Raw genomic sequence first — 24,814 nt, forward strand, 5'->3', positions numbered from 1 at the left:
ATATTTTATTCTCAAGATTTTCACTCTAAATCTGCAGACCAATAGCTTCCTAGTCCTGCTACTAATATCATAGTAACAGTGCTTGTTTTTCCGTAAGAAGTATTCTGCCCTATCAGTGAACCACATCCTAACCTGAGACCCCACTGCCATCACCTTTTACCATACGTTCTGTGAACCCAACATTTGGTATGTCTGCTCTAGAAGTGTGCCTCCAGTCGGGTTCTCTTCTCCCGCCTCTTCCTCATGTGGTTCATAGTGTGAGAGCTAAATTGACCCCGGACTATAAACTGTAGTCAGAATCTTTGTGTTCTTCAATGAACTTTGTGTGCAGGATGTTGTCCCTTATCTTTAATCTCGCCTGGGCATCTCACTCCTAGGCATTGGCAAGTGCAGGTAGGTGGGTGCATGGTCTGACAGAGCAATGTGGCCTACCTCGGTCTGGTTGTGTCTAGGTGAAAGGGGGAGGGACATGAGGAAGGGATCTATACATACATGAGTCTTATGAGCAGCTGAATAATGAGTGCACTCTTTCTATGTTGAATACTGCACTTTCCAAATATCAATCAGGTTCAAATTCTGAAGTCACTGGCTCATTTGAGCTATGGCTGAACCCATCTGTCCTGACCTCTGTTTTGACCTATCTAGTGACTCATTTGTGACACTGCTCGGATTGGTCCCTGTTATGATCTCCCCCTGGCATTCTTGGGAGAACTCTTCTACCACAGTCAAAACAATCTGTCAGGGCAGGGATTAGGAGCTCATAAAGAGGTAACAAACAGATATTTTGCTCCTGTTCAATTATAGGAGGTAGAAAATGGTATCCGGGTGTACTCACAGAAAGAGTATGTGAGCAAAATGGCCATCCCCCTGTTTTTGTAGCTGAAGAAATGTATGTCTTGGGCAACCAACAAGATTTTAATCTATTCTAGTGATTTTTTTTAAAAAGTGCATTTCATGCAATAGACAGATTTTTAGGTATCCTTATTGGTTTAGGATGGCCAAATGTTTAGCTGGTGAATTCAACGCTCTAATGTTTAAAGTGATGATCTTTACCATAATCTGAACTTGTTGCATCCACCTCCATGATGGGAATTACCAGTAGCACTGTTCCCTCTCCCATTCAAAACCCCAGCAAACTAAAACATCACTCTCTTACTCCATGGTAAACTGGGCACTGAACATTATCAAATGTGAGTAATCTAACTCCTGGGATACCACCTCATGGGGCAGTCATTTTGTACATTTCTCCAAAGTAAGATCAGGCCAGAAATAGCAAAAAAATGGATATAGTTTACCTCGCTTCTGTCCAGCCCACCACGTCATGCTGATAGTCCCCAATCATGGCAGTCAATTAGGGGGTAAGGACCCCAGGGAACTAATTTTACTGTCAGCTCCTTGATAGAAGTGTTTATAAGTGGAATGTGTTGCCAAGATAATCTCATCTGTGTCCCTGCACAGACATATGGCCCATGTGGCTTCTTTCAGGAGTAAGATCTACCATTTCCAAACTGCCCATTTACAGTGAATTTAGCAGGAAGGTTCTGCTGCCTCATGGGGAGAGGCTGGTGGTATATTTGCAGGACAGGCAAAGCCCATAAGTTTGCTCAATAGGGCCTTAATTTCTTTCTCCATGGCTGTCTCCATAGGCCTTCAGACGGAGTGCGATATTTTGCTATTGACCATTTTCCATGTTTGTGGTTTGGCGGCATGTAACAGACCATCATTTCATGCACGAGTCTCTCCACTTGGCTGCCTGGCTTCATGGGCATTTGAAAAATTAGCTCCAGCTTGGTCCAGCAATGCTACGTTGCTACATGGATAGTATGGTTTATGGTTCTTACCTTCAAAGATGAGCTGATATGGATGCCCCCATTTATAGAAGATCCATTTCTTTCACGGGGCTCCAAAGCTAGGTGAAACTGTTGTCTTTTCCGGACTGTAACAGGGGACACGTCTTGGAAAAGCTTCTGCTGGTGGCCCTCAAAAATGAAGTACTGCAGCAATAATTTCCTCTTTCACCTGGAAAATGAGGATATCTATCTAATGTTAGCTCTGACAATGATGCTGGCCTATACACATTGTAGGTGTTGTCCATTTGTATCACTTCTGAGTCCGAGGCCCCTCAAATTGCCCTGAACAGACTTTGGACAAAGCTTTTAATGTTTGTGTCTTCGATGCCAGTGGAGGCCTCACAAATCCGGATATTATTTCTACAGGAACAGTTCACAAGGTCTACCAGGTGGGGTTGCAGAGGTATGTTTTGATCTTCCAGCTCTAGGAGGTCCTGCAGGAGGAATTCTTGGTATTCTTACTTGGCATTTCGAATGTCCTCCAATGCCGGGACCTTCTCTCCCAAGTCATTCAAGTCTTTCTTTACCTCCTCCACCTCCTTAACCAGGTCTTTACTCAGGGAGGAGAAACCCTTTTTGAGGTCCTGAAAGAGTTCCATAAGAAATTGTATGGCCACAGTCCCCACATCTCTGCCCTCCAATTGTCCACTTGGATCTGATGCCGCGGTGGGGTCTTTCTGTACATTAAGCCTCATGTTGGATGGGTTCGGCATAAGGTCCTGCTAGGACTGCTCATTTTTTGACTTCTTAGCCACCGTATTTATGTAAAATTAATGTTCAGAAAGTGCTCTTTTGTATAGGGGCAATGATCTGCCCCATGTCTATGAAGGCAGTCTCAGTCGGCCCTCGGCTGTTGGCGGGCACTGCTACTCCCAGCACTGCTGGGTGTGCCACAAGAGGTGCTAGCGGTGCACACACAGAACCCCTCTGGCTATGTTGAATTACCACAGCAAATAGGGTATTTGGAGCATGGTGCCTGTCATCAAGCTCTTAGATTGTCATACAATTCACATTGGTGTGCCGAACTCAGGGCCCCTCTATTGCTCATGCAGCCCTCTAGGTGGGCCTTCTCTAGTCACCACACCCCATAGAGGAGGACCTGCTATGTTATAGGGGGGTCTGCAGTTGCTGATGGCCCACTCCAGTGATCGCATACACCACCTGCCTCCTTTCGTTGCATTGCTGCTCAAAATTGCTCTCTGGTTGTGTCCTTAGGCTCCAGGCACATAATTGGTCTCCTTTGGTCTGCTCCCAGGACCCCTGCCTCAGGGCCTGCGCTCACTGGGATTTGCGAGTGCTCACCTGTGGTAATGGCTCATGTTTGATCACTCACTAATGCCAGAGGGTCACCTCCTCATCTTCTCCACCGCGCCAGATCTAAGCTACCTGCTGATGCCAGCACATAAGATCCACTCTGCAGCATCTGGTGTCTGTAGTCATTTAAGAGTGATCAGGCAACGGAAACGTCTGCCACTGGCCCACCAATTGACCTCAATCTGGGCCTCACCTTCACCACGCTGGGAGATGCTTGATGCACCATAATTGTGGTGGGCTGAAGTGGAGCTTCACAAAGCCTGTCATATCCTGTTGCCACCTTGGATCTGCACCATAACCTACTTTTACAGCTTTTCAATATATTGCATTTGAGCTTCACATATATTAATTGATATAGTTGAATACTGTATACACTTTATAATTGTTAACGGGGAATACATTGAAGGAGTTTGTGAGAAAATAAATATTATGTTCAGTCATCTTATACTGTAAAACAGTAACAGTTGGGGCCCAACCCTATTTTTCTGAAATACTTGCAGCAATGGCCCATACCTTTTTATTAAGATGATTGAGCAATAGCCAAAACCTTTGCCTTGAAATACTTACAGCTGTGGCTTGAGCATTGGTGGAGTAGGCCTCGAGGAGCTCCACTGGTGGGTTTAGAGGTTTGATAAACCTGGTGACAAAAACAACTGCCCCATTGATATCAATCACGGTGGTCAGGCACTGACGTGTTGGGAATTTTAATGCAGCTTGTTCTTTGAATTTCTCTGCCGCTTGGAGTATTTTCTCATCTTCTTGAGTGTCAAACTTTAACAAGATAGTACAGGATATAAAATGTTACCTTTGCGATAAATACAATTCTTCTTTAATAATGTATGCATACAAGTGTCAACGTATTTATTTAATAGTTCATGCAATAAACCTACTGAACCTGACATGCATTCAAAGTGATTTCACAAAATGTATACCAATGACATTCATCTGGTCATTAAGCTGAGGACGTGCATAGGCACCTACCTTCAAGTTAATACGTCTTTAATTATTTATTTAGTACCAGTTAGTTTCATATATTGAGAACTAGACCCAATGGGAGCTTTACAAATGGTGGTTTTCCAAGAGGAGTTTAGGACTCCCATGCATTTCCATAGAGGTACAAAGTTTATTCATCACATGGTGGAAAGACATAATTTGTACGTAATTTGCTAGCATCAGGTAATCCTAACGGATATGGGATTGCTTAAGTGTTTTTGCCATTTTACAGCTACTATTTTAAGAAGAAAGGTTGTCTAAGACGTGAAGACAGTGTTGGTCACCTGATATGACTAGTTTCTGCTTCAGATCCCTTGAAGTCCTGGTGTAAATGGTCTTGTTTGTTATGCATGCTAGTTTGAGAATACTCCTTGCCCAAAGGAGATTAGTGTTGGAATACGGTGGTTTGCACAGTGGAGATGTGGCAGAACTTTCTCAAATTTGTGACCAACAAGCCTGTTGTATGAAGTTCTAATTTGAGAGGGTAGATGGAATTCTGGGAATTCTTAAAGTAGTGAGTTGCTGTAGTACAGAGTTGATAGCCATTGGGATAAATCTACTTGTATGACTGGTTTTATTTCTCCAAGGAGTTTGAGTTGAGACTGTGCCACCTTGATTAATGATTTATGTGTGCAAGTAGACTGAGGTTCTTGTCTAAGATGAAGCAAGAGAGCTGGTGCAATCAACAACAGATGCACTGCTGTGTAAGACAAAGTAAATAAACACATGCTTGCTGTGGGAAGTAAGTGTTAGGAGAGATAGAAGGAATTCTGTTTTGCGCAGGTTTAGTTTTAGGTGATGGATCATCAATCATGCTTGAATATCATCCAAGATTTGGGCAACAAAGTCTACATTTTAGAGAGGAAATGTTCAAATATAGCTGAGTGTCATCAGCGTACAAGTTGTATGAGATGTTAGACTAGTTTATGTTGGAGACAAGAGGTGCCTTATAAGCACTAAATAGCATGATATTGAGGCGTGCATGATCTCCAAACTGGGAAATGGCTATCCTCCTTAGATGCATCTCCTATGCTCTGGGAGTGTGGGCAGGAGACTGGTAAGGGGCTCAGGCAACTCCCAGTTCTCCAGGGTTGCGTTCAGGGCTAGATAGACAGCCCATCCAGCAGTTAAAACATCCTCTACAAACATCAGCTCACCTAGAATCTCCCCGGTATCCTGGTGGCCCAGCCCCTGTTGACTGCATGGGAGCAATTTGCTGGAACTGGCCAGCCGGGAAGGATGTGATGCATCATCATCATCACCTAAAGCCTATTTTTCTGTGAAAAATCAAACCTTGCCCAAACTTAACAGTCAGTGTGAGGCCTATGGATACCAAGAATCTGGAATATTTGTCTGCTGGATTGTAGCGCCACAGGCTTTAGAGAAAATATATTCTACCTACTCATTTGAAAATAAACTCATGGCTATGGATTACTCTGAAGGTATCTGGGCGTTACTGGTAGTTAGTGATACCTGGCAGTAGACACCTACCCTTGAGGTCTGTAGGTGGAAGAGGATGGGGAGGGGGTGTGGGAATATTGGTCCTTGACGGGTTTGTGTTCTTCCACTCACTCTCCCATCTGACACCCCATTACGTAAATCACTCCCTACACCAGATATTCTCTCTCTAGCAGATCTAAGCACTGATATGGTTATTCACTCACAAATCCATTTCCCTATCCGATTACCTGTCTTAAAACCATTCACACACCCAGTAAAGCATCAATAAACCTATCCACTCTGCAATGACAACCCACTCATTCACACATCTACTCATTCAACTATCCAACACCCATTCAGACATCTAGGCACACAAATTAACTCATCTGCAAATAACACTTTCATTTATAAAATAATGCAGAACTTTTGGCTTTGTCAATGGCTTTGTTTTCATCTCTAGTGGGGTTCCTGATTCTACTACCATTTACCTTATGAAATATCTAGTCTGCATGTTGCGTTTACCTAATGTTTTTGCAGTTTTATATAACGCAAACTTGACATAAAGGTGTGGGAGCACTTTACATGAATATCAGTTATATTACACTAGGTCACATTATGTTTTTTAGGTATGGGGAGGTGAGTGATTGGCCAAGAATCACAGCATGTTAAGTCAACGCCATGTCTCGAGTCTGGTTCCCGCTTGCAAAGTCAGCAGCTCCGGCCATATGGCCACACCCTCTTTTCTTTCAGATGCTGACGAACTTCTTCTAATTGCATACATTTTGCCAGGAATCTACATGTGGCAGGACTGGCCGCTGTAGCTTGATATATGATGTTGTAGGCAAAAGAATATTGAACGGATCCTCCTTGATACAGTTTAGTGGACAATAAATAAGGTGAGCTCAATTGATGTGCATATGAAAAATCCAAGCATTCATAAAGACTTATATTATTAACCTATTTTCTAGATATTTTTTTAATATAAATTTGTATAAAATGGGACTTCGACTGTCTCGTTAAGCAGCCAGCAGTTGGGTCACATATTATAATATGTCCAGATGACAGAGGCACCAAGAATAACAGGTAAAGATTGTACAAACGAGCAAGAAACCTCGCCAAATTCTGAAAAATGCACTAGAGGAGTTATCCTACGTAAAAGCGACAGATTATACACATTTCTACTTCAAGAGTTAAACCATTGTGCACCTTAGTTCAATCTTGACACACTCATAGCGACACCTCTAGAATTAGGACATGAAGACCTCTACGGCTGGGATTGAATGCATGACAACTAGTAGGATATATATGCCCCACTGCTGTACACTGAGTGTTTGTGGTGTGTACATGCGTGCTCCCAGGAAAAGGTAAGAGTAGTGGCCATCAGCAAGGCAAGTCAAAAGGCTGTTGGTGTTCACATAGCTCCTAATGATTTTCACATTCTATGTGCTTATCTGCACATACTCTCAAAGAAGGTTGGTGTAAATGTGCAAATTTTCTCTCCTTTGTCAATGTTCAGGCAGAAAGTCTGCGGTTCGGAGGAAAAGCGAGTATAGGAAGGCCAGTGGTTAAAACTCTTACAACTGAAAGGACGTCACCAATTTCTAGCCAGAATGTGTTTGTACAAAACAAATACATGGGCAAGAAAAACAAAACTGGTACCTAACGCATGAAAATATAATTGGAATTTCCTTAAGATCATTTTTAAAAAAAAAGTCTTAACACAAAAACACCTTGCACGTATTGCATGCAAATAAACACACTGAAAAATAATGAAGTGTAAAATAAGTGTATACCTGTCTAATAATTTCAATTATCTAGAGACATCCAATACCGAAAGCAAAGGAAAAAAATCAACACAAGGAAAATATATTATGGCATGCTGATTAACTCGAAGTAAAGACATCACAAACAGTAAATTATACACTGTAAATTACTAACATAAAATCATGTGATAAGAAAAACCTAGGCCAGCAGTTGTAAGGGGCATATGTAGGTAATTTACATTTTGCGATTCCCAAATAGCGGTTTTTAAGGAATCGCTATTTGAGAATAGCAAAATGAAATGTAGGTAAAAATTGGCAACTTTTTTGCAAATCCCTAATATTCCTTATTTGCGATTAGCAAATTGCGAATCGCAATTAAGGAATGAGTGTCCCATTCATTCCTATGGGCCAAAAGGCCCATAGGAATGAATGGTGATACATTCTCAAATTGCGATTTTCTGTGTGAAAATCGCAATTTGAGAATCGCAATTCCAAGGGTGCCAGGGTGTCCAGAGGACACCTGTTGCACCCCTGGAATGTACCTGTAAGTACATGTGGTGCACATACATGCCCTATGGGCATGTCTGTGCGCCACATGGCACTTTGAATTAAAAAAAAAAATGCATTTTTGAAGGAAATCGTAAAATACCATCTACTTGAAGTAGGTGGTATTTTGCGATTCCTTATGCAAAAATCGCAATTTTTAAAGCACCTCTACATAGCATTTAAGGAATCGCAAAATTGCGATTCCTTAAATGCTATAAGCAAAATTAGGAATCAACATTTTTGCGATTCCTTATTTTGCTAATTGGCACCTACATATCAAAACGCCGTTTGCGATTCGCAAACGCTGAAATTCGCCGAATTTCGGCGTTTGCGAATCGCAAACGGCTACCTACATATGCCCCTTAATCTTTTGACTTCTATGGACCCCACTGAAGCATTACTGCAATCTCAGGACCCCCACTGAGACACTGCTGGAAGCCACGGACCTCCAGCCTAAGCAATATTTTTGATTTGAACTTCAAAACCATACACAGAAATACAAAACTCGGTACACATCAAACAAATGCTCAAATATTGAAATTCTTTGTTTAATTCACAATCAAATATAGAAAAAGCTTTACATTTTTGAAATGTACTTATTTATTCATTCTTATTCATTTTCATTTTAATTGATTAATTTTAGTCATAGTTAATCTTCTAAAACAGTCGCAGAACCCCGGAGCCGGCCTTGCGGACCTCCAGGTGTCTTCGGACCACAGGCAAAGAACCACTGGCCTAGGCAACTCAATATCTGCTGGAAGTTGTTCTGATGTGGCAGAGAGGTTTTGTGGAGAGCAGATGAACAAAAGGGCATAGCCCTGCTGTATAGTTGTCAGGACACATCGGTCCAACGTGATGCATCTCAAGCTGAAGAGGAAATGTTATATTCTGCCTCAGGCATGAGCTTGAGATAGCAAACTAACCCAGATTGGTAACCATTTCAGCAGGGGAGGAAAAACTGCTGGTTGTAAATATTTATGCTGGTGCCATATCCACAGAATCAACAGGACTGGATTGATTGTCAAGGTGCCTGTTGAAAGAGTTGGTTCTGCCTGTAAGCTATCCCCTAAAAATAACCTCTGAATTTTCCTTATTGATGCATAGTTAGGTAGTCTTATTAGCCTCAAAGACCTTGCTGAGTCGGGAGGCTTGGTCTGGAAACTTGGCCGACAGGACACAAGGCCTTGAGCTACCCGCCAGCCAGAGTACATAATCTTGTTTAATCCTGCTTAAAACATATGGAACATTGGCGATCTGGCACAGCCATGCACAAGACAAACCTGCGAAGTAGGAATCCAACAAGGGACCGCTGTCGATCGTCTGTGACTGTTGCGTACAGCGCGGATTGTGACCGGGGCCGAAATGGGGCTTGTGTTGCGCTGTGTGGCGACCTGCTGTGGGGCCCAGCCAACAGTGGAGGATGGATAGTGAGACGCTGGCCAGTGACCTGCATGAGCAGCGGTGGCCCATTTGGCACTCCATTCTTGCCCCTGTAGGTGTGGAGCCCTGCCGGTGCATGGAGGGAAGGTGATCTGGCCAGCCCGGGGTAGAACTGATGACAGTGCGGGTCTGAGATTCATGGAAGAAATCTTGCGGCACCTACCCCCAATCACCCAGCATGCCAGAAGGCACACCCAGTCAGGAGGGACCCGAGGTGAAGTGGAGAATTGTGCCCCATGGGGAGCCAACGTGCCCGGAACTGACCGCATGGAGAGCCAGTGGCGGTTGAGCCTGGATGCCCCTGCCGCATTGCAGCTAAATAAAGCAAGCTATGGCTGGCCCTTCCCAGAAAGCTGCTGGTGCTCCATAGAGGGCAGTAAACCAGTGCTGTGTTGCCCTGCAGGTCAGTGAGGCAGTACCCAGCACTGAGTGAGAAAGCCCAGAAGCCCTGAGATAGTGACCCCCATGCACAGCGCATAATTTGCCACACCAGCCCTCTTCGCTCTGGAGAAGCCCTAGGGATGCACCATCTGTGGGCCCAGTGACTGCCTACAACAGGGGCTCCTGAATTATTGCCACTCAGGATTAGGCCAAGGCCCTGTAAGACCTAAGACTAGGAGCCCGCACAGCCCCCTCAGAGACATACAGGGGTCTGGCCCGCCCGAAGCCCTGCCTCTGCTCTTCTTCGACCCACCCAGGTGACGCCATAAGTGGGCTTGGGGCCTTACTCACCTGCAGTGAACCACTCCATGGGGCCCATCCTGGACAATCCAACTGGAATTGTCCCGGAATGACCCAGGCTTCTCCTGAGGGCACATACCAAAGTAGCTGATGGCATGCCATGCTCTTAACATACCGCCAACAATCTATTTTCTGAATGGATCACAGCCGCAGCTCTTGGCAGAGCAGGTACCCTGCCGTAAAAGAGCCCTGGATAGAGAAGCATGGCAACAAGAGTGGTACAGGAGAAAGCCACGCCACGGGGTTCTTCTCCACCAGAACGCAATCACTGTCGCAACTGGGGTGAAGACTCGGCCACTGTAGTTTGTTTACCTCCCTGCTTGGGAAACACGGATGAAGCGTTCACAACAGCCAGATGCACCTGGAGACCCTGTTAGCTGGGGAAGCCCTAACCCTCAGCGTCCTGTAAGAGTAAGCAACCATCCCCCACAGCACACCATGGGTAAGGACAAGACAGCTCACTCACATCCAGCAAACACCATAGCCCAGTATACCTTCCTGCGCCACTCTAACCCAAAGAATAACACAGCAAATGGTGATAAGCGTTGCAGGGGATGCACCAGAAGGTGACACAGCACCCTCCAGAGCCAAAGTGTTGGTAGCATTTTAAGGCTCCCGGACCGGAGCTTTATCACAAAATAGAGTCACTGTCAATTGCTGTTAATCTCTTGCAAGCAAACCTGCGGAAAGTCACGGACAAAGGCACAACTGCCGAAGGCAATATTGAGGAACTGCAGTGAGAATTGGTAGTCCTTAAGCATCAACTGGCCCAGATGACCACTTTCATAAAGGAGCTAGAACGATGAGCAGAAGACGCGGAGGGCCACTCCCGTCACAGCAATATCCCCATTCTGGGGTTACCAGAGAGTGGAGGGGGGCTCTACCGGAAAATTGGTGGCGATTTCGATACAGACCATAGTCATGCTGCTGGGCCTGTCTGTTTTTTTGTAGTGGAAAGAGTGCACAGAGTACTGGTGCCGCCTCCGTCGCCAGGAGCCCATCCAAGAGCTATTATATCCAAAATCCTTAACCACCGCGATAGGGACAGCTTCCTTCAAGTGGCCCGTGAACAGACAGCCTACCTCTCTGGCAACAGAAAGAGAGCCATCTATCCGGACTACACAAAACAGGTGCAGGAGCATTGCAAATCCTTTCTCTGAGTTAATCAAAACTAAGAGCGCTGCAGCTACAATATATGCTTCTGTATACTGCGAAACTGAAAGTCATCTCAGGATAAGGTACACTTTTTGACCGACCGGAAGAGATGTGGGAATGACAGGAAGTCAGGGGCGAAGCAGTTCCACCCCAACCGGGTCAAAGTCAAAAACTGACCTGGGATACTCGCAGTCATGAACGACCACGCCACCGCAGCTAGACAAGGGACAATCCCAACACTACCCAACTGAGCTCCCGGAGGGTCACAGTCAAAGAGGACGGCACCATGCAGCTGAGGGCCACAGAGACACAAGGCATGGAGCAGACTGTTGACACACAACCATCAGCCGATGGAACTGAGACCGGAGCCTCGAGCCCCACCTTGGACTCTGTGCCAGATACCATGGTCGCCCCAAGGGTGGGTACTGGAGACGACTCACTGGGAGATTCGCCATATGTATCTTTAAGGTAGCACAACAGGAGTTAACCTGGTGAGTAACTGGAGGGGTTTGAATGCTGGTTGGAACGATTGAGATTACGTCCATCGGCTGTGCCACACGCTGAATGAGTATGGTCAAGAATAAAAAGAAACAGCTATGATCCAGGCGGATGTGACTGACTGGCTGGGATGCTGTGCATGTCTTTTCACACGCATGGGGTGGGCATAGGTAGTCAAATGGTTGCACAATGTTTGTCTATGGGTGGGTGGGGGAATTTGATTTGTATTATATGTTAGTGTTCATATTTTAGCAGCAGTTGGTGGGGGTTCTGCTATGGCGGCAAGGCAGGAGGCTTACACCCGGAACCATGAACAATGACGGGAACTGACCTGAGAATCCTGACATGGAATGTCATGGCATTGGGGACATATACTAAGAGATACACAGTACTCACTTTCTTAAAGCGACACAAAATTACTACAGCATGCTTGCAAGAAACCCACTTGGACGACACAGGTGCCCAACGTCTAGCCAAGAAATGGCGAGGACAGATGTTTCACTCCTCTTGCATATTATTATTATTATTATTAAAATTTTTTATAAAGCGCGTAGTCACCCTTAGGTATCCCAGCGCTGAAGACCCTTACTTCTGTGGATTCGGCGTCGGAGGGGAGGGAAGGACAGAATTCAGCAGGGAGGGGATAAGAATTACGGAAACAGATGGGCTTTGAGCCGTTTCCTGAATCGTAGGTAGTTGGGTTCTTTTCTCAGGTCCCGGGGAAGAGCATTCCAGAGGTGCGCGGTATGAACCGAGAAGCGCCTTCCGCCCGAGCGGGCTTTCTTGAATCTGGGCAGAGTGATAAGGGCTTCCGTGTCTGATCGCAGGGGTCTAAGGGCTTTGTAGGGCTTTATGAATTTCCTCAGTATAGGAGGGCCTTGGTTCTGCAGTAGCTTATGTGCTAAGCAAAGGGCTTTGAAAGTTACGCGTTCCCTCACTGGAAGCCAGTGCAGGTGCTTAAGAGCCGGTTTGGCTGAAGCTCTGGCGGGGGTGTTGGTGAGGATCCGGGCTGCCGCATTCTGGATTTTCTGAAGTTTGCTTAAGGTTGCCTCGGGTGCACCCAGGTAGACTGCATTACTGTAGTCGAGCCTGGAGAGTATGAGGCCTTGAACAAGAAGTCTTTGGGATATGGGTGGAAGTAGGGGCAGGATCTTTCTCATAGATTTCAGTAGTCCGAAGCAGGTACCGGCTACTTTTTTTGCCTGCGTGGTGAATGAGAGATCAGTTTCGATCCATACTCCCAGGCTTTTTACTTCTTGTTTAGGGTCAGGGGGGGGACCTAGACAGGGTGGCCAGACGTCCATGGGGAAGATGGATCCTTTCTGACCCAGAAGGAGGATTTCCGTCTTTGATCCATTCAGTTTTAAATCTGAATTATTCATCCACCCTTGTACATGCGTTAAGCAGTTGAATAGGTCCGCCGGTTGTTTACTGGGGTGGGAAAGGGAGACGACAAGTTGTGTGTCGTCCGCGTAACTAATGATGCTCACTCCGAACGGGGTGACGATCTCCTCCAATGGGGCCATGTATATATTAAACAGTGTGGGGCTCAGGGAGGAGCCCTGAGGAACCCCACACTGGAGGAGTGTTTCGGAGGAGCAGGTGTTATTTTCCCATATCTGAAAGGATCGCTGGGCCAGAAAGGAGGAGAGCCAGGAAAGAGCAGTACCTCCTACTCCTACCTTTTTGAGCCGTTTGATCAGGAGTTGGTGGTTGACGGTGTCGAAGGCCGCACTTAGGTCAAGGAGGATCACTGCCACTGATCCCCCTTCGTCCAGTAGTGCCCTGGCCTCCTCCACCGCCGCCAGGAGAGCGATGTCAGTGCCCTGTCCTGGGCGGAAACCAGTCTGCGAATATACATATACAAGGGGTACACTAACCTGGGTGGCGCCGGGCTTCCCGTTCTCCATAACGTATATGGAGGCTGATGTGGGAGGTCGGTTTGATGAGACTTGACCATACTTAACATCTACGCCCCAAATAACGACGACCCCACCTTTTTCACAATATTTAGGATTTGATAATACAAGATATCGACTCACCCATGATATGGTTAGGCGACTTTAACTGCAGTCTATACTCCAATCTAGATAGGGCACCTCCCAGAGTGGGCACCAAACTGCTTATGACTGTACCACTTTGCAGGATAATGCAAAATATAGGCATAGAAGATGTTTAGCGGGTGAACCACCCTACTCAGCGCGTATACACTTGTCAATCCGCCACACACAATACATTCAGCAGATTAGACAGAATGCTTGTGGCTGGATTCATGCACGAAGAAGACATAGAAGTCTCACACTTAGCACTCTGCCTATCAGATCACTCCCCTGTCAGTTACTCCATACAGTGGAGCGCCCGACACAAACTGCAAGGCCCTGTAGGATGCTGACAGACATTCTAGTGGATCTGGTGGGGTGGGAATCCCTATCACGGGCATTAACTGTCTACATGGCAGTCAGTTGGGGCTCCACAACCAGTAGAGCCACGGATGGGAAGCTCTCTTACAGGTTTAAAAAAAAAAAAACTTTATTTCCTTTTTTTTAACAGGGTACCAAACATTTGCATCAGTAGGCCGGTACAGATTGATCCAGCATCCCCTCCATTTTCATACATTAGTACTATCCCATTTTATTACCGGCATCGCAATCTAATACAAAATCACCGATGTTCCCATAAACAATGACATAGTTTATTGCCCATCTATATACAGATCTTATACCCTACAGTCCATTCCTAGACACCACCCCTGGTCTTCTTGCTACTCATCCACGGAGTTACCTGGCTCTCATACAGTGTTTGGAGGAACTTGCATGGGCCTAACCTGTAGAGCAGCTACAGGTGGAATTAAGCAGGAGGAAACAGTGCCAGCCTCACTGCAAGCTGGGGCGCTGAAGCAACATGAAGCACATTGTAGGGAGCAGGCAGTGCGTAGATGTATAGCAGATATCTGGGACCAACTGGACAAGTGTACACTCAAACAATATTGGCAGAGGCTACACATGGAAGGGGAGAAATCAGGTAGGCTGCTCGCATGGATCCTTCGTAGGGAACGCCCACCACCACTTACAATGTACCTTAAATCAACTGATTACACTAGTGTCACCATCAGGGCAGGTATTGTGGGCACTTTCCGGCAGCACCTATACCGCGCGTACACCACAGACATAACCCCAAACCAATACACACCATTCTTGGAAGGCCTGGACATCCCCCGGCTTGAACCATTGGCAGCCGAGGCCCTAGACATTCAGACAGACCTACAAGAACTTAGATCTGCAGTATGTTCCCATGGGCTAAAGCACCACAAGGCGATGGCTTCAAACCTGAATTTAATCAGGTGTTCTCGGTTGCGATTATGCAGGGACTCCCGGAAGTTCTCCTAGTGGCATGCCATAGCGGGATACTGCCACTGACCCTGAAGGAGGGAGAGATTTGCATGCTACTTAAACCGGGTAGCGACAAGGCCGACCCCACTTCTAACCGGCCGCTCAAGATGTTCAAGATACTCTGTTAATTACTCGTTTAACGACTGGCTCCCCATATGACCCAACTGATACATGAAGACCAGTGCAGGTTTATCCCAGGCCAGAATACCCAAATAGGCCTCAGACGCTTAGCTCATTTCCTCCATGAAGTCGAACTACAAGAGGAAGAGCTGGCGCTGGTTTCCATCAATTTTAAAAAAGCCCTCAACATGGTAGATTGAGGGTACTTACTCGAGGTGCTGAGTTATGGGCTTTGGTCATCACAATCGCAGTTGGGTCCAAGTGTTATGCATTGAACCTAGTGCTAGAGTACACATGAAACGCAGCCGCTCTGACGAGTGGACCATGAAACGAGGGATGTGACAGGGCTGCCCTTTTTCACTGCTCCTATTAATGCTCACTATGAAGCCCTTGGCGATAAGGGCGCGCCAGGAGCTGTGGAACTAGGGAATTTGTCTATGGAATGCCCGCCACATTATGTCACTGTATGCAGACAATGCACTATTCTACCTTGCCTCCCCTCGTGTTGCATTGCCAATATTGCTATGAATATTGGATGAGTTTGAAGATCTCACCGGCCTCCAGCTCAACAGAAACAAATTGCTACTGCTCCCCCATGCGTCCCTGGTCAGAACACCTGTGACCCATCTCCTGAACATTGGCCGGCGATAGGAGTTGGCACAATAGATACTTGGGGATCAAAGTGGCACACACCAAAACACAGCCACTACACCTCAAGATGGACAGGGTGCTGGACACATTAAACAGGTCAGTGACCTTTTGGAATGCACCGCCTTTCTCACCGGTGGATGGGAAGGCTAGCTGTTTCCAATATGGTGTTATTGTATATTCTACAAAACTCACAATTCCCTCTTCCCTAAAAGGTATTAAGGCACTTGAATTCCATCCTCATTTCACTATTGTGGGCAGGCCAACAGACAATGACAATATGGCAACGCTTCGATGAGACAGTATTGAAGAGAGCCCAATTACACTGAGAACTCCAGATCTGGACTAGGCAAATGATGGGTAATAGGTTCTTTCAAGCATGGAAGGAGGGTGGTTGTGCACTACTTGGACACCTATATCCTGGAGAGACCTTCACAACATTTGAACAAGCATGCAAAGAATTTGCACTCGGCCCTGGGCACTTCTTACATCATGCAGCACTATCTGAGGTGGCCAAAATGACCTGATCCACTTACCCCGCCATGCCTCAGCCTGCCCTACCCTGGGAATCTTGATGTCCAGTGGTACAGGATGGCATTTGATCACACTGCATTATAAGGGAATGCGAGCTGACACAGTTGGTCCCCTGTTGTGGACCCGTATGGCATGGGATGAAGACCTAGACACTTCACTGGATGATGGGGACTGGGCTCCTATCTGTGACGTTACCCACACAGTCTCATGTAATGCCCGATTTAAGCCGGTACACTACAATTTCCTACACAGGACCAATCTAACCCCCAAAGATCTCCACCTCATATTCCCAAATCAACCAGACAGTTGCCCAAATTGTAGTGCCAGTGGGGTAGTCTTTCTATGCTTGGCCTAGCAGTGCCAGACAGTGCAGGACTACTGGACCAGGTGGTGGCAGGCGTACAGAGGAAAACTCACCTTAGAATAGAACACGCACTTCTGAATTGCCTACTTTGTAATGTTAAGCGGCCAAGGGGGCTTAAGATGGCCTACAGCAGTTGGTGCTTGTGTTGGCCAGATGCAGAGTCGCTATCACCTGGATGGGCCTGTGAAAACCCGAACACTGGCATGGGAGCTTACAGGAATGGTCACTGGCAGATGAGACATACATGAAGATGAGCAGGTTTTGGAGAGAAAGTGGAGGAAGACCTCTTGGTCTGGCGAAACGTATGTGACATGCTACTAGGCCCACATGCAGGCACCGACTCCTCTGACAGCCTCAATGTTGTTGGGTGTGTGGGTGATGATTCGGATTCAGGGAGAGATGAGACCTAGCATTAAAAGTGGTAATGTGAACTGCTTGCAAGCTTGGAGCAATATGTCACACCATGGGGTGATCTTGACACAACAAGTAAGTCATGGATGGTTGGTGGAATGCCTTCTCATGTTCAACTTGTCATGTATTATAAATAAAGGTTTAAAAACAATTAAAAAAGATTGTGCTGAGTCACCACTATCCCTGAATCATTTTAGCACTGAATCAGCATTTTCTCCAAAAAGAAGTATACAAAAAAGTGAAAGATGGAAAGCCTGAATTAATCTCAACCACTGGTAATTATTGGGGCCGCATCCAAGTCCATTGTTATTTTGCACACCATGCCACCTCTGATTGGGCCCAGGCATATGCAAATCAGTCCTGATCTTGCTCAAATTTGAACAGTCCAGCCCTAGTGGGGATATTCAGGGGATAGTCTACAGATCAGGGATCTGTGTTTAGAAATATGCATCAAAAACATTTGCTTACAGATTAAAATAAATGTATTTTAGACACTGTTGTGGATTTGCCACTCTGTCAAAGCTAGCCACACCTAATAAGGTCCAACCCTAAAGCCAATTTGATGCCTAATCATAAGTTAACAGTCCATCAGAATGAAATTAAAAAGTGGAAAATATTCATTATAGTTTGAATGAAAAAAGCATAGTTTGAATGAAAAAAGCATTGTGACTATAAAGGACTGCATGAGTATTGGCACCTCTATCCAATGCTATGCTCTTCGTCACTTTCCTCTCTCTTTTTTTACAGTTTTTTTTACTTTTGATTTTATATTGATACCTTTTCCAGTACATAGAATGTCCTATAAGTGGGAAGCTGCTAAATATAATCTCAATTTTAGTCAGACGGGTGGCACTACTCTTCCTGCAATTTAGACTTGTCTGTTTCCCTCTCCCTTCAGAGTTTGGAAGCAGAAAAACAGCAAAACAGTGTCCAGGGCGGCATTGGGCACAGGAGGTTGGGCACATTCCATTTTTTCTCAATCCTGCATATTCAATATGTCTGTGTTCTTGGAGGCATCAGCATGTAAAGCAAGCCTGTAAAAGGGCATGTTTTCCATGGATGTGGGTGAAAACGTCTGGCTGAGTTTCTAGAGCAGCTCAGCAAATTCCCCACACGCTCAGCTTCTCCATGTATTGGTTTACCATACTGCATGTCAGCCATTGACTGGGTGAGGCAGGATACCTGAAGGACGGGTTCCAAAGAGGTTGCTGCCTACACATGTCCAGGCATTCACTGCTGCCCGTTTCCACCTGGTTCCTGCTAGTCTGGATGTGACAATGTTAGCCAGCCTTAAAAGGTCCCCCCAACTCTCCCTGCAGGTTTGGTCTGCTTCTTGTAGGTGGCTCAACAAATGTAGATGGTAGGGAGCATACGCTACATTGTCAATATTATCCAATAAATGCACCCAACCAGAAGGTCTAATGGATTTTGGCAAAAAGTAAAATCGAAGCCTGACTCTGCCATTTTGTAAGTTCAATATTACGCCTTTCTATCCATACGGGGTATTTATCGACGGGCAGGGCCAGAGGGGGACTGGGCAACTCCACAGACCGATTCTAAAATACATACATCATGCTGCAACTTGGGAAAATTGACTAACCCAACGGTGCGATTTAGGAAAAGCTCAAATAAACTGTCTGAAACATTAGCAGAAATGCTCACCCAAACTCCTTCTCTAACTGATCTTGTTGAAAACCGCACAGTGCGCAGAATGGGCCTGGCAAAAACGAAGCACAGCTTGTAGATGGGCTAGGAAGGTACTAGCCATAACATTACAGAATCCTTTTTTTTGTTAAACAGAGTGCATCAGTGTCTGATACACAGGAGAGTCTGAAGGTAAGAAGGTTCAGTAGAGTGGATTGACATGCATGCACGGGAACGGATCCCTACCTATTTTCAAAAGTTTATTAACAAAAAAGAACATGGGATTTTGCTAAGAGATACCTTTATAGGGCTAATGTAACTTTTTGTTGTGTAACTGTAAAGAGTACATAGGTCCCTTTCTCAGAAAGTAACTTACAGTTTCAGGTCCAACACAAGCGGTCAACAATCATACCGATCGCAAACAACTTAGTACTGTTGTGAAAAGTGTAGCTTTTCCAGCAAATCACATTGGGTGGAAAACTTTGCTCATATTCCACCAGCTATCTAGAATTGTAATGCCTTTTGGAAATATGCTTAGGTTCCGCAGAAAGCAATCACTGTTACTTAAATCCTTGTTTTCAGAGACTGAAATAAAGCCAGGTGTTAACAATTCAAGCCATCAAAATGCTTAGTGTCAAATAGATAGATAACAGGATGGCTCCTTTTGAAAAAAGTACCCTTGCTCAACAAATGTGTTATTTTAAATAAAAAGAAAACCACTAACACAAACAACTGTAGGAGAGTAGGGTCTGCTTCCTATGGTTACCCCCACTTTTTGCTGTGTTTCACTGGTTTTTCGACTTTAGTCTGGCTGTGGCCCTGCCAATCAGGACCACAGCCTAACTGTTCTCTCTCTAAATTGATTGCATGTACTTTAGGTACATACTAGATTGGATACTGAGTTACCTTGTGAGCCACCTTAGGTACCAAGGGCCTAGGTACCCCAGAAGCCTACCAGGGGCTGAAGCATGTATTATGATACCCCTGGGAAGCCTTCCAAAATGCCACCACAGGTCTCCACTTGCAGCCTGGGTAAGGTGGTGTAAGCACCCCTTACTGGGATATAGTATACCTGTATCCACCATTTTAAACAGACACATATTAACCTATAAGTCACTCCTATGGCAGGCATTAACAATCCTGAAGGCAGAGTGCTTGGTTTGTGTGAGAGAGTGCCCTAGCATGCGCTGAGCGCCTCTGCAGCTTTTCGGAATCCCTCATAGCTGTTCTGTGATATGGCCATACCATATACTCTTAAGTGCATTATAATCCTCGCAGTGAATGCTAACTTTGGTTTGGCTTTATCAAAACATGTCGTGTTTGTTGTCAAACACTTTGGAATACTGCCCCCCCCCCCGCCAGTTCTGGCGGTGGGGGTAGCATTCCACCCTTCTAGAGGGAGAAGACATGTACACACTTACTTTCCCGGTAAGAGTTTAAAAGAGCCTCAGCAGCACAAAATGGATGCTGCCACTGACACGCATCTGACCTCCTGCTGCTGGACGAAACTCCGACAGGGGAGGCCTGGACAATAGGTTTCCTGCCCCAGGGAGGTGCTAGCACCTCCCCAGAGAGGCTTTAGTGTATTGGGGCAGGGTGGGTTGCATTCAGTGAATGCTTTTCAGACACTGCCTGGGGCCCACAAGGTGCTCCATGCATTTCCCAGTTCAAACCGGTTGTTCGGGCACTCAGCCCCAGCACTGGCGCGAAACTGGACAAAGGGGAAGTGGTGTAACAAACCCCTCCCCAGGCCCTCCCATAGGCGGGACCCTAGAGTTAGTCCATCCCCTAAACTTAGTAAAAGTATAAGAACCCAGTCTCTGAGACTTTAGATAACCCTGGATGAAACTCTGAAGATGAAATCTTGGACCTTCGACATTCCATATCGACTGGAAGACGAATGAAATCTCCCTTGAGGTCAAGGAGTGACCTCCCTGTTCAAACAGGCACCTAAGAGCATCTTGCCGGTCTGCATTTTCGAGGCTCCCGCCGGATCCCGAAGAATCTGCGACACAGGACATGGACTTCCAGACATCTCGGAGGCCGACACGAGATCCCAGCAAAGCTGAGACCTGTAGCCAAGACGAGAGACGTGTGACCTGAACTCCTGGACATCCTGCAAGTTTGCAAGTCCACCTACTTCCCGAAGTTTCCCGAAGTTGTGCATTAGGTAATTTGTTGCCCGTGCCCCGAGCAGCCTTTGCACTGAAGCTGAGAGGCCTACACTCCACGAGTGTTCCGTGGGCCTGCTTTCTTCACCGCAGCTCAAAGCTCCTTTGCAATCTCTAGTCTGTTGGCTAGAGGGTCCCCACGAAGGACAATCCTTTGTTTCTTGAGCTTTCCTGGTTGCTCCGGACGTGCTCTGACTCCCCTCCAATGAGTGAGTCCCTCAGACCTTGCTGGTCTGCACCGAAGCCAATTTCTGCATCTTGCATTGGTTGCTGTTGCCAAGGCTTGTTGGGTCCAATCAGGGATTTTGACGCTGCAGCACTCGACATCCTTCGTGGGACAGCTCGAATCCAGCTCCTGGGTGTCGTCGATGCCTCCTGGTCCTCGTGGCTGAAGAGTCAAGCTTCACCTACTTCACTTGAAAGCACCCAACATCGGCTGGCATCTTCTTGTCGCCATACTGGTCACTGGCTAGTGACCCAGACTCTGTCCCCTCTGCTTTCAGGTTCTTCGGATCTCCGATCCACCCTAGGATCCACCTGGACACTTTTCCTCTGGTCGCCTGCAGCACTTCTTCGCAGCTCTCCATTGGAATCGACGACGAAACCTGACAGGAAAAGACACCTATGCACCCGGCTTCCCTGGGTGAGGTAACACGAGTACTCCGGTGCTCCAGTGGGTCTTGACTCTTGAAGTGTCCTAGTCTAAAGGGGTTTCACCGCAATCCACTCCTAAGTGTCCTTAAACTTTAAAAATGTAACTTAAACTTTCCTCATTGAAGTCTATGTTTATTTATTTATTTTGAAAGTTTTATAGAGCGCGAACAAGATCCTAGGCGGATATCAGAGAGCTATACAGTCAGTAAAGTTAATAGAGTACAGACCAGACCAAAACCAGTTAGGTTACGTAAAGTACATAAATAAATGATAAATCATAGAAACTTGGGGATGGTCAAGTTAAAAGCAAAGTACATGGTCGTGCCATCTTGGCGTAGCTGGTTAATGGTGTGTCGTCATCTTTGTCTGGGTAGGGCGACGTAGGTAAGTTGAGGAGAAATAGAGGGCTCTTAATTGAACCCGTCTCCGGTATAGGAACAAGGACCGAGTTGAAAGAATCTCGCTGTGTCTGAGCATCACGCTCCGCAGAATTTGGCCATAAGGATCGACTTCACTTGTTTTTTTAAGAAGGCTGTGGAGGGGTTCAGTCTGACTTCTGGGGGAAGAGCATTCCAGATTCTGGGTGCCATCCCGGAGAAGGATTGTTTGTATGTTTTCTTCTTGTGGAATTTTTGTGTTTAGACACTGCACCCGTCCCCGTGGGTCTCCTGCATCCCTACCTTAGGTGGTTCCTGGTTGCCCCAACGGTTCTACAGGCCCTAAGCCTCACTTTTATCCCTCACGTGGTTCTTATACCACTATTTCAGTATATGGTTTGTGAGGCCCCTAGGGCAAAACGTATACTGTGCTATTTACTGTGTGCTATTTAAAGTTCTTATATTGTACTTTTGCCTCTAGCCTCCTAAAGAGACTAGAGGGGTTGTGTTTAGAATTAATACATATATATTAGATATATACCTTGTGTGGTGTACTTTCATTTGGTCCTTCAAGAGAATATAGACTGGCAAAACGAGCTGCTTTACATTCCTTCAAGACTTAGCCTGAAGGCTGCTCTCCACAGCGACCACTAGGATAGCTTTCTATAAGGTTGTCTTAAACCTACCATCAATAGGGGTCGTTTGGACTGGTGCAAGGTGCCCACTAGAATAGTGGACATCATATGCCAGGCCAACTTCTCACAATAACCTTTCTCTTATCCCAGAAAACTGAACTTCACTCATCCCCTTTTGTAAAACTATAGAGGAAAAAAAATAAAAAGGTGAATGTTTGCAAACTAAAAAAAACACAATGGATGCATGCAGCCAAAAAATTTACCTTTTCTCGGACAGATTCTCCTGGAACAAGTGGAGGCTCAATGGTGACAAACAGTGTTAGATAAGAGCCTTCGCTTAGACTCTGGACGGTATCATAGCCGCCATCACTGCCCATATGCCGTTCTTTGCTGTAGCCAAGAAGAACTGGTGGGGTCTCGATCCGGAAGGTGCCATCAATCTAAGGAATAATATATATTTTTTTAAATCTTCAGTAAAATTTTAAAAAAGTGTCACATCACTAAAAAATGCTGTCAAACGGTCCTTTGTCCTTCGGTATTGAAAAAAAAGTTACACGCATTGTATTCGGCATAAACAAAGCATACTGAACAGAGGATATATATATATAGATAAACAGATATATATATATATATCACCGTATTTCATTCAAACATCCAATCCAGCCGGAATGATGAATATTCGTGGACCCAAAGTTCTTTGTGCAAATAAATTTATTTAGTTAACACCCTGCATCGCCCTGCATCGCCGCCATGACGCGTTTCTTCCCCCCATGGGCCTTGATCACATGATATATATATATATATATATATATATACATCTATATATATATATAAAAGTTTTATAATAAACTAATAAATCTAGAAGTGCATCCCTATATAATTAGAGTGCCTACTGTTTATGCATTAAAAAATAAAATCACATGCGCGAAATCACACGTTATTGAATGTCAGCGAGAGTATGGAAAATGTTTCAGAGTGTTGACACACCAGAACCCCCAGCATAGGTAGAATAAAGGGAAAATAGGGGCTGCTTACATCACACTTTAATCACTTTTCAGCAGCAAATCAAGCACACAGCTTCTCTTAAGCAATAGTAAATAGGTACATTAAAAAAGTAACAAATTACAATTTGGACTGTTCAGCAAGGAAAATTAAAGAAATAAAAACGATTGTAATGTTATTTTGGCTTTGGATGTTAATAGTCCATATGATAAACAAACCAGCACTATGAAGTATGAGATTCAAGGTGGGATGAAAAAAAACGAAACTATTTAACTGTTGAAGTACTACTTCTTAAGAAAGTAAAATGTAATCAAGGGACTAATTCCTCGGTTTAATATGGTCTAACCAGTATTTTGATCATATGATCATAATGGCTTCACCTCTCTGGTAGGCTCACGAGGAACATTAATCTCTTTAGAAAAAATGAATCCACCAACAAGGACAGAGTCAGAGCCCTCTATTATGTGCTATAGCCAAACACCTTCAGATAGCATTGTACTTGTTTATTCGTTTCAAAATATTCTCTTTTGAAGATTAAGTATCAAATTGTGTTATCCTTTGGGACAGCTGGCACATTTTTACTCCATATGATCTTCAACGTGCTGTGCTTCAAAAACAGTTTAAAAATGTCTTATGGGATAAGGAGACACATGGATTGCACCTTCGATTGAGTGGATCTGGATGTGTTAGGGCTAATACCATTGGCAATTACCTTGTCAGATTCTCTAGTTCTCGCTGAACCCGTCTTCAGGATTTTGTAGGTGTACAAATTATTTCTGCACTTTCAATATGGTGTGTCTTCTTCCTTTGCAAATTAAGCATGGCAGCCTCACTCGAGAGAATGATTTGAGTGTGGCCAGACCTGGTTGGTTACTGACACCTTGCACACTCTAGATCTTAAAACACATTTTTTAAGAATTTGTGTCAGTGCTGATGTGTTATGATACTAAGAACCTGGTATGTCTTGTTTCACCTGACAACAATGTAAGCACTGAAACAAGGTAGTACGGACATCAATTCTAGGCTAGTAAGGAACCTACATTCATGGACACTGAGAATCAGAGTTGATCTTCCTGGTGCCTGATACTCTAAAAGCAAGAGCTTGTGATTGACAAGAGGAATGGT

The 24,814-nt window shown here is 45.2% G+C and overlaps 1 protein-coding gene across 1 annotated transcript in view; it reads right to left on the minus strand.

Moving 5' to 3' along the window:
• The window catches only part of CC2D2A (coiled-coil and C2 domain containing 2A), a 527,307-nt gene that overhangs the window by 99,461 nt on the left and 403,032 nt on the right, over nt 1-24,814 (minus strand). The window contains exons 28-29 of the mRNA XM_078678452.1: nt 22,951-23,127; nt 3,732-3,935 (exon numbers count right to left, since the gene is read on the minus strand). Of these exons, the coding sequence (XP_078534578.1) occupies nt 3,732-3,935; nt 22,951-23,127 (381 nt within the window). The remainder of the gene's footprint in view (nt 1-3,731; nt 3,936-22,950; nt 23,128-24,814) is intronic.

Source organism: Lissotriton helveticus, chromosome 2_2 (genome assembly GCF_964261635.1).
Source record: "Lissotriton helveticus chromosome 2_2, aLisHel1.1, whole genome shotgun sequence".
Classification (NCBI taxonomy): domain Eukaryota; kingdom Metazoa; phylum Chordata; class Amphibia; order Caudata; family Salamandridae; genus Lissotriton; species Lissotriton helveticus.